The 10,729-nt window shown below is 38.9% G+C and overlaps 1 protein-coding gene across 1 annotated transcript; it reads right to left on the bottom strand.

Moving 5' to 3' along the window:
- Window positions 1-471: 471 nt before the first annotated feature.
- Window positions 472-867, bottom strand: LOC143633513 (uncharacterized). Its single transcript, XM_077101805.1, has one exon. It carries the CDS (start codon window positions 865-867, stop codon window positions 472-474), a length of 396 nt encoding a protein of 131 aa, XP_076957920.1.
- Between the last annotated feature and the right edge of the window lie 9,862 nt (window positions 868-10,729).

Raw genomic sequence — 10,729 nt, 5'->3', positions numbered from 1 at the left:
CACAAAATCAACATCCTGATTATTCATCAACGGACAATCCAGCGTACCATGACCACTCTACATATCTCGCACGTATCCACCTTAGTCTTTAACTCTTTTATCTCTCGGGTGAGATTCTCCAAAGCAGCAGCCATACCAGTGTCCAGATTAACCTAGTGCACACCTCGAGCAGATGAGGGTGTATTGATGACAGGATTGGAATTCCCGCCTCGTGGCTTCTTCGTGTATTCCTATTGCACGAAACTTTCAAACATCTCGTTACACTCGGTCACTATCTTCCTATCCATCAGATTGCCCCCAGCAGCCGTATCAAACCTTGCTTGAGCCTCATAAGTAATCCCATTGTAAAACTTCTCAACAAGGGCCCAAGGGGTGAGCCCATGTTGAGAACAACGGGAAAGCAAATTCTGAAAATGTTCCCAAGCTTGGTAATACGCCTCATCCGGCTCCATGTGGAAGGAGTGGATCTGATCACGGAGGCAAGAGGCTTTTAGCAGGTGGAAAGTACTTCTTGAGGAATGCATTGCGAAGTACCTCCCATGTGGTGAATGTTCCAGCAGGTTGCGAATCGAGCCAAGTGGCGGCACGATCTGAGAGTGTAAACGGGAACAAGTGAAGGAAGATCTCATCCTGTTTAGCACCTTGCAAGTTGAACGTTTTGAACACATGGGTCAGACGGTTTATGTGTGCCGATGCATCTTCATTTTCACAACCATGGAACTGGTGGTGATTGGTGATGTTGTTCATGACATAGGATGGGATCTTCCACGAGTTAGGGTTATTAATGTCAAGAGCGACAACGGGTGAGTGATCTCCATGGAACCATTCAAAAGCTTGCTGGTACACGGCGCGGTTATTCTCGGCCATCGGAACGGGTCTAGGACTTAGTGGTGGCGAATTTGCGGGTGAATTTGTGGGTGATAATTTTGGTGAAGTATCTATGGTGATCGGTTGCTTTTTAGATGATTATGAACTTGAACTTGCCTCGGAATTCACCTGAGTAGATCCAAAGCAATCCAACGGTGGTCCTTGCGAATACAGATGTGGCATGTACCTACAAAACGAAATAAAACAAGTAGTTTCTAATATAACGACTCCAATATTGAAAATAAATAAACAATTAAAAACAAACTCGACTTAAAAAGACTCCTACGACTCAACAAAACGAAACAAATAGTACGTATGTAGCAAGTAGGTCCAATCAACGCTAATAACGCAATTGTCAAGAGTCCCCGGCAACGGCGCCAAAAACTTGATGTGCTAAAAGTAGTTTAATAATTATTAACTAAATTAACTAAAAATAAACACTAAGTAATACTCTAGACTCTCTAAAACTCGACTAAACTACTAACCGGCAAGTGAACCGATCGACTATAGTAAAGCTAAGTAAGTCCGGATATCGAACCCACGAGACTCTTTAAATTACGTTTATTAGCTAATTAGACTCGACTACAAAACACGACTTATTAATTATATTTGTTTGGGGGATTTTTAATTAAAATACTAATTTAATACTATAATTAAAAAACTAATTAAGAAAACAAGTAATTTAAACAAAAGCAAAGTTTGTTATTTAAAATAAGATGATGATGAGAAAACTACCTAGGCCAGATTCTCCTAAATTTCAGTAATGAATTCACTCGGGAAAATATTTAGTTATGGACTGGGATCGTAAAATAGACACTTATAAGAAAACCCGAACAGGACCCCTGACCCTTCTCAAGAGAAACCTATAGATTTCTAACAAGTTTTAACGCACACCAGTATTAAAAATCAAGTTCGCTTACGGTCACCCAATTGTTTATAATTTAGTTCCTTTATACGAAATCCTACCTTACAGTGTCAGGACCGCCCGTCGGGTGAAACCTTAGCAAAGGTTTGACAAGAACACATCGACTCAAATACTCAAAGACCGATTGAATATCCCGACGGAATCAGGATATCCAATGATTGAGAATGAAGGATTGTGAACAGATATCAAACACAAAACAGTAAATGATAATCAGTAAAAGCTATTTCAAAGACAAAGATTCACTATATTTAATGATATATCAGTGGTACAGTGAATGGAATGTCTAGGGTTTTATGTGACGGCGGCGGCTCTCGAAATTCGTACCTAGAAATCTGTGTCTCAATCCGTACCCTAAAGGTAACCTAGGACGTCTATTTATAGACCTTGACTTTCCTTTTCATACGTCCTAGTCATTACATAATGAAAGATAAATATAATACAAGTGTTACAGTCCTCGAGCAAGGTACATACCTTGCTCGAGCAAACTTCCTATACTAGGTGTGCTCGGTGAGTATCCTCGAGCAGACTTTACTTGGAATATATTCTCTTTCGAAGAATACATATTCCCTTTGAGTAAGCTTCATTCCTCTTGACTAGTTCAAACTTTGCTCGAATAAGTCCATCGAGCAAGCTCATTCTTCTTGATGTCTTCAGCTTTTCTTATTCAGCAAACTTTAGCATGCTCGGATGTAAATCTTGCTCGGTAACTGAACTGTGCTCGAAGTCTTTGCTTAGATTCACATGACATCCTCTTATTGCATCCATGCTCATCCCCATGTGCTCGATCATCCTGTGCTCGTAACACTTGGCTGGAACTTGTATGATCAAGCTGTTTGCTCGATTGGCAATCCATGCTCGATAGAAGAATACTCTTGCTCGTTGAAGTGCAGCTTGCTCGAAGCCTTCAACACTTAGAAGAATCAACCATTTAAGGTTCAGAACCTTGCTCGAAGTAGTAAAAACCATGCTCGATCGTCTGGGCTTGCTCGAATTCCATACTTAGCCGTTTCTGAGGAGGTTGAGAAGATTCCAATCTTCCTTGTAGAAAATCCAACCCAACAATATCCCCTAGATTGGAACAAGCTTAGATGCACCAAAACATACCTACATAGAGTTACACATATATCAGATTTTTAGATAAATCATTTAAGAACATGTCATTTCATTACATAATTGGAATTTCGCCACATGGGCATTTCAAACTAAATTTTTACAAATCAAACAAAATGTAAAGATAAACAGAAATAAAAATCAATCATTCATTAACTCTATTATGTTATCTTCTTCCTCTGTTCTTGGCTTCAGCCCTTTCTTTTAGTTTCTTCACATATGCAGCTCTTTGCTTCAGCATGTCAAGTTCAGAGGAGTCAGAGGCATCACTTCGGAATCTTGCATTTATTAAATCTTGTAAGTCTTGTGGATGCATATAATGCAGATCTCCATCCTCCCTTATGACTGCAATAGGTATCCCAGACTCATTTCTCAAAGTGGTCGAATCATCATGTTGATTGTACGTTAAGTATGTTATTCTTCCAAATTGTTGTACTCTTGAGTTGGGTTCCTTCATCACTTCCCTCGTAGCCAAGCACTCTTTTAAAGTCTTCCTTTTCTGCTGAGAGCTGCTTGCTAGAGTTCTTTGTTTCTTTGACTCAGAGAAGGAAAGCTCAGAAATGTGTACTTCGCTGATTCTCTTCTTTCTCTTCTCTTTTTCTGCCTGACTTCTGATCTCTCTCTTCTTCTGCTGTGGAAATGGGAATCCCTTTTCTGCTTGTTCTTTTAAAAACTTGGAGAGATCATTCCTCAGTTGACTAGATGGTTGACTCCTTTCTTGATTGTCATGTAAAGTCAGCTCAGCCATCTTCGTCAGTTGTTCTTTTGAAAAATTTCTCAAATCATCTCTGAAGATAATGAGATGTTCTACTTCATCTTCAGTCACAACCCTTAAGGTCTTCGATATTCTATCAAAATTGAGATGTGTGGGCAAATTCAAGTTTCTTGGCTGCACAGGCCTCACACTCTCTGACCTATGGGTTCTGCTTGAGCTCCCCATTTCAACTTTCTTAATCTTATCAAGACCCTCTTCAACATACCATCCCTTTATTGTATCTTTTGTTTGCATTACCAGTCTTGACATTTTTACTCCCTTTTTGTGGAGGGCATTCATCATTTCTGTATGAACTTCTTGTTCTGCCCTCCTTCTGTCTTCCTGCAGTTTCCTCTGTGTTTCAAGATACATCCTCTGCTCTCCGTGGTATATTTCCATTAGCTCAGCAAGAGGCATGTTCTAAAACTGTTCTTGTGACATCCCTTTATCAGTTTCAAAAGTTTTTAACATTTCTATCCTTTGAGGGTCCTCAAACCACCTCTTTGCTTCTTGATCTTTCTTTTCTTTTTCCTCCCTTTCCTTCTGTAATCTCATTTTTAACTCCTGCTCTCTTTCAAACTTTTCTTGACTTTCTTGATCTTTGTGAGAGTCTTTAATCTGCTGAATTCTTCTTTTTAGTTCTTCAGGAGAGAGATTTATCAAGAAGTTTTAGCTGTAGCCATACAGCTGAAGGAATTTGATATCTTTGTGTTTTGCTTTCAAGGATTCATACTCTTTCTCATCATTTGCCTTCTTATCTATTCTTCTCTTGCTGCTGTCAGATTCTGTAAATTTCTTTTCTTTCTCTTCCTTTCTCTTAGACACCTTTCTCACATACTCAGTTAGATCCTCCATGAGAGCCCTTTTATATAAACTATCAATCTTGTCAAAGGGTTGTAAGTTCAGGAATGCAGGCTTGTGACCAGCCTTTATCAATACTTCCCTTTTTCCTTTTCTTACTCTCCAACTCTCAGCTTCTTTTGCCACATCCTCTTTTGATAGTCTTTGAACATACAGAGGATCATAACCCAAGCTGATCAAATATTCAACATTTTCATTTGTCTTTTCAACTTCCTTCAATTCTTCCTCATCCTCACTTTCACCATCCAAGTCCACCACTTTTTCAAGGTTATGAAGAGCCTCAATCATTGGTTCATCATTTTGTTTGGATTGAGCTCTTCTTCTTTCTTCAAGCTTGTCTAACCTCAACTTGTATACCATCTTCTTTACTGACTTTTGTCTCTTGGACTCTGGTGTCTCAATTTCAGTTGTGTGCTTTCTTTTAAGACTTGATTGAGATGTAGTGGGTGAGTTGGGCCGATGTTCTTCAACCTCTGGTTCTTCCATTATGATTTCTTCATCCACAAATTCTGAATCTTCAACAGCGGCTTCATTCATATGAGTCTTTTCAGTTTCTTCAGCAATTTCGTGAATAATAGGCTCAGTTGGTTCAACATATTCCTCCACTTCTAGTTCTCCTTTATTCAAGTTTATAAAGTCACAATCCTGGGTGATGTCTTTTAGGATTATTTAGAATCAGTGTAAGATCCTTCATAATGATCAGTTTAACCATTGTGCTTGCTAAGACTTCAATTGTTTCATCCTTTTCTTGACTAACTGGTCCCAAACTATTTTCTGGCTCATTTATTTCAGGCTCAGTGATCAAAGGCTCTGCATCTTTTTCTTGTTCATTCTTTGCAAGCTCTTCAGCCACTTCAGGCTCAAATACATCTTGTTCAACTGATGTGGGCTCTTGTGTATTATCATTTTGTCTTGCTTTTAGAGCCTCCAATGTAGCTTTAATAGCATCATCAGCCTCCTTTAATTTCCTCTCTTCTGCCTTTTCCTTCATGTTTATTAACGCTTCCATGACTTCTTGTGGGATTTCCTCCTCTTCTTCCACCATTTCTTCCCTTTCAAGGGCCTCCAACTCTTCATTCATTAAATTAATTGCAGTTTTCACAGAATCAACTTCAGCCATGTCTTTATCAATAACATCTTCCTTAAACAATAGATCATCAGACTGAACAGCATGCTTGGGTAAAGGATGTAAGTCTTCATCTGTGTGGGCAATCCCTTTTCCCTTTTCTTTCCTCTTCAACTTTTCCTTTTCAGATTCATCTTCTCTAGTTTTCTCCCCCTCAACTTCTGACTCATCATCATAGATCTGATTGATCATGTTCAGTGCATCAGATGGTCCAACCTCCTCTTCAACATCAAGATTCTCCCCCTGTTTTGGTGCATCTGAGGTCTTCTCAACCTCAGACTGCCCCTCAAGAGTTTGAATTTTCAATAAAGCCTCCTTTAATGCAGCTTCCAGAGCCGAGTTCTTCGAAGCCAAAATGGCATTCTTTTCTCTTAGCATTATGTTCTCAAACTCCAGTTTAGCATTTTCATAGATAGTGTCATAGAGGTTTGGACTGGACACAGGAGTGTCAAGATTAGGCTTTGGAGCTGGTTCTGAGAATGGTTCAGATTCTACGGTTTCAGGGGAAGGAACTTTGTATGGTTCTGGGATTTGGGTTGGGAGAATAGGTTCAGTTGGTTGCTCAGTTGTGGCAGGTGAAGAACGAATCTCAGCATTAGCAGTTGGCTCATGAGCTTCTTGACCGATTTCATACACAGTCTCATCACCTACAACCTTTGCATCAGCAGCATTATCAATAACCATCGCTTCTCCTCCATGGGCACCATCATCATCATCATTATCATTATCATCATTATCATCACCATCATCAACTTCCTCATCACTGTTACCGGGGGTCCTCGGTACATCAATAGCACCTAGTGTAGGTACTAATAACCATGGGACTACATCCCAGTTATCATTCTCAATGAAGTTACTCTGAGCATCCTTCATACGTTTGCATATATTTGAATTTTGCAACTTCAAAATCTGCCCTGTCCTTTGAATGTCTGGTAAGGCTCTGTTTATTAAGATTTGAAGAAACCTTGGATACATCAGAAAACGTTGAGTAACATTCTTCTCTGCATTGGATATCATCCCTTGAAAAATAAGTCGTGAAATGTTGAAGGGTTGCTGATAAAGGATGGCGACAGTGAGAGTCCCAAGCTCTCTGGTCAACAAAGTCCAAGTCCCTCTCCGAGGAGATAAGGACTGGATTACGTGATGAATCAGGAACCTGTAGATTAACGGAAAACTTCCCTTTTGAAACTGTCCCTCCTTAACTCCCCCCTGATAGCCCATAGTCTCTTGAAAGACTCTTAGTAACTTTGGGATGGAGTAGGACGGCTGATCCTCAAAATTGTCATTAAGTTCCGGTGCAGCTCTGATTGAGGCTTCAGTTATTTCAATGTCATGATTTAGAATCGACGCCTCAATTCTTTCCCCATTGACATCATTTACATGTGTTATGCTACTGCCTCGTTTCGTTCCAAGGCACTATGTTGGTGGGATAATCTAGCGCAGGCCATGGGTGATCGTTCGGTTAGGAGGATGACGTGGGATGAGTTGAAGAAATTGGTTCTTGATTAGTTTTGTCCTCCACATGAATTGGATAAGATTGAATGGGAATTCTTGACCTTGGAGGCGGGTAGTATGACGCATCGGGAGTATACCATGAAGTTTAATAAGATGGCTTGATTATGTCCCGATCTGGTTATTCCTAAAGCTAAGAGGATTAAGAAGTATGTGAAGGCTCTTCCGGTGGATGTTCGTAGGGATGTGGTGACCACCGACATGAGCTCGTTTCACTCGGTGGTTACCCTAGCAGGAACATTGTATGATCAGAGGGAGAAGTTACCGCCGGCCGAGACTAGGAAGACATGGAACTCAAATTCGTTCGGTAAGCGGCCCGGGGGAAGCAATTTTAATTCGTTCGAGAAGAGGGTAAAGACTGAGCCTTCAGAATTTAAGAGGGATGCGGTGGTTGGTAATTGCAAGAAGTGCGGGAAACCGCACAAAGGGGAATGTAAGGTTGGGTCTGGTTTGTGTTTTCGATGTGAATGGTTTTTATGAATTTATAAAATCGAGTGTCAAAGCTGATGCGGGATGACGGATTCTGATCTGTCTTCCCGACGTCATAACCTTTTTTCGACAGGTCCAAATTGCTTGGTTCTACTTCTGGAAGTTAGTATTTTGAGTTAGGAACCAAACCCAATTGGAATCATTTAATTTGGCTGGGTAATGATTTTTATAAAAATAAAACCATTTTGTTGCGCACTGAAATAGCTGCACATACCTTTCTGTGTTGAAGGAATTTTTATGAATTTTGTGTCCACTAGAAAAATATAATAAAAATATTTTTATAAACCTAAGACATTTACTAAAGTTTGGTAAAAATTTAATAATTTATTTCAAAGGTTATCCTATATAATTAAATCCATCTTCGCATGCTAAAATCTGCACGTTTTACTTGTTATTGATTGATAAGTTCGTTTTAGGCTTAACCGGTGGATGTTCTATTGTGTTCTTGTCGGGGCTGTTTGAAGTGAGTTTTTGCACCACAATCTTCCTAGGTATGTCCCGTATATCATACTTTAAGATCATGTTCATAGTTGTTCGTTAAGTTGATCAACTAGTTGTAGTTTGATTGTTATGTTCGGTTGTCTAGAATTGTAGTTTGGCGCGTTTAACGCAAGGGTTGAAGTGATTAACGACCAATTCAGCTCTGGGACACTTGGTTTGATGTATGGACTGTTCAAAATTCATTTTTATAAGTTATGGGGCTGAATTGGTCGTCGGTTACTCCAACGGGTCGGTACAACACGCAATTGTGTTTATTGAATAGTTGGTGCGTTGTACTTGCGGGTTACCGACCCATTTGACTCGTGTGGCATCGTGTGGACTTGTTGGCTGTGATTTTATCATAATGGGTCCACACGGGGCTGAGTTGGATGTTAACGGCCTAAACGACTCCTAAACGTGCGTGTTAGCGTCACCTAGTGCTCCCGGGGGCAAATTGGGAATTCTTTATTCCCGGGAGTACCTAAGGGTCGTTTTGGTGAATGTGAGAGCTCGGGGGCTGTTGTGATTAAGTTTGATGAGGTCGAGGGTTTAGGTAACTTGAACCATGTTAGAACGTCTCGTAGGATAAACGAGTCATCTTGATGTCATTAGTATTGATTGAATGTAAACCGACAGGTGTTTGAGTTTTGGGATTTCTTAGGGATTCTCTAGCTCGTGGTGAATCCGCGTCTTGTGTCAGGTGAGTTCTTGATGCCCCGTTTAACTCTTTTTATGTTTTGGGCTAGCATGCACACCTAAGCGATTTTGCTTGATGAAATGTTTTAAACGATTTTACATAGGCTTGCTAGTATTGGTAGGCCTTGGAACGTTAAAGAATGTGTGTATGTATATATATATATTATAGAATGACCAATATTTGGCGAATGTTGTAGTCGTCTCGACTACTGAATGTTGCGTATGCCTACTTTGTGTTTGCATGTGCTAAATGTTACGTGTTTGGGTTGTACGTTTTCTCGGCCCTGAATGTTATTATTGAATGTTATATATATATATATTTATATATATAGAAATGAACGTATAGAGATGTTCATACGTAAGGATGATTATTTATTAAATGTGATGACCTAACTAATGTATTTCCGTTTACAGTTTTAAAACCGTTGGAATGATTATTAAGACTTTTGTTACTTATTTAAAACTTGAACTCACTCAGCTTAAGCTGACTTTGTGTGCATGTTAGTGTGACTCACTCAGCTTAAGCTGACTTTGTGTGCATGTTAGTGTGAGTTTCAGGTTAGGAAGAGGATGCCTTATCGCTTGGATGTGCACGAAGCTACTTGGACGGTGAAGGGCATACGGGATTTGAAGATTTTATTATTAAACATATATATATATATATATTTTTAAATTTTATTTAAAGATAATTATGTTGGTTTTGGGCAAAATTCGCGGGTTTTGGGAACTTATTTTATTATTTACGTTTTCCGCCGAATTATACTCTGTGATGCTTATTTTAATGAAAAGAATTGTTTTTAAGTTTAATTTTTTTTACGAGTATTTTGAATGATTACCAACTGTGGGGTTCCCGGGGTTCGAGGCCTTACAAATATTTGTGGTAAACTGGAAAAGATAAAGCCAGAAGACAAATACAAAACAGTTCCTCCACCTTTCAATGACAATTACTCTTTGAAAGTTGACAAAGAGAAGAGAGAAGCTTATTTAAGCCAATTCAAGACAGTCTTTGAAGACATGAAGGATTTTATGAAAAAATTGACGATGTCATAGTCAACAATGAAGGAGAATTTGTTGTTTCTGAAATAGTCTTTAGTGAAAATAAGCCTTACTTTTCAAATGACCAAGAAGTGAAGGAGACAAGAAATGAATCTGAATCAAGTGGTTTTGCTAAGAGCACTACAAGTGATGAAAGCAACCACTGTTCTAGTTGCTGCAGTTTTAAATGTTCTTTGAAAAGTGAGAAGATTTGAAAGAAAAAAGTTTCAAGTAAGAACAAGGGAAATTCACACATCTCAGATTCAACAAGCAAGAAAACACATGAATCATTAAAGAAGAGTCAGCATATTCCACACATATATCCTGTTTACTCAAATTATGAGGTATTTGATATATGTGGTGATCCACATTATTTTCCTAAAAGTGGTAGACCAAGCTCTATATGGTATGCCGAGAGCAGTGGCAGATACAAACTGTCTCAAGAATTGAAATTTAAGAAAGGAAGCAATTCTCAACAGGAAGAGAAGATTGATATCTTTGTACCAATTGCTGGACTTTAATAAGTATTTTACTCATAAAAAAACCATAGGAGTAAACCTGCCTAGACCAAGTGAAAGATTCAAGAATGGAACATCAATTGAAGATCTTGGTCTTTTTAGGAAAATCTGTTGCAACTTTTGTGATGTTTATGGATATCATACTGACTCCTGCTGGTACAAAAATAAACCACAACCTATGACATGCCAGACTCAAAGAAATTTGGGCAAGATTTTGGTTACTACAAAAAAAGATATAAATATTATCTAGAGAGGTAAGAAAATTGTGGAAGAGGATGTCAAGAAAGATGTGAAGAAGTCTGATGTTGAAATCAAGAATGCAAAAGTTCATGTAATGAAAAAGAAAGATATGGGCA

The sequence above is a fragment of the Bidens hawaiensis genome, unplaced genomic scaffold (assembly GCF_021521415.1).
Source record: "Bidens hawaiensis isolate Kalapana, Puna unplaced genomic scaffold, B.hawaiensis_p1.1 tig00006773_1, whole genome shotgun sequence".
Lineage (NCBI taxonomy): Eukaryota > Viridiplantae > Streptophyta > Magnoliopsida > Asterales > Asteraceae > Bidens > Bidens hawaiensis.
This window is presented reverse-complemented; position numbering and strand designations above follow the sequence as displayed.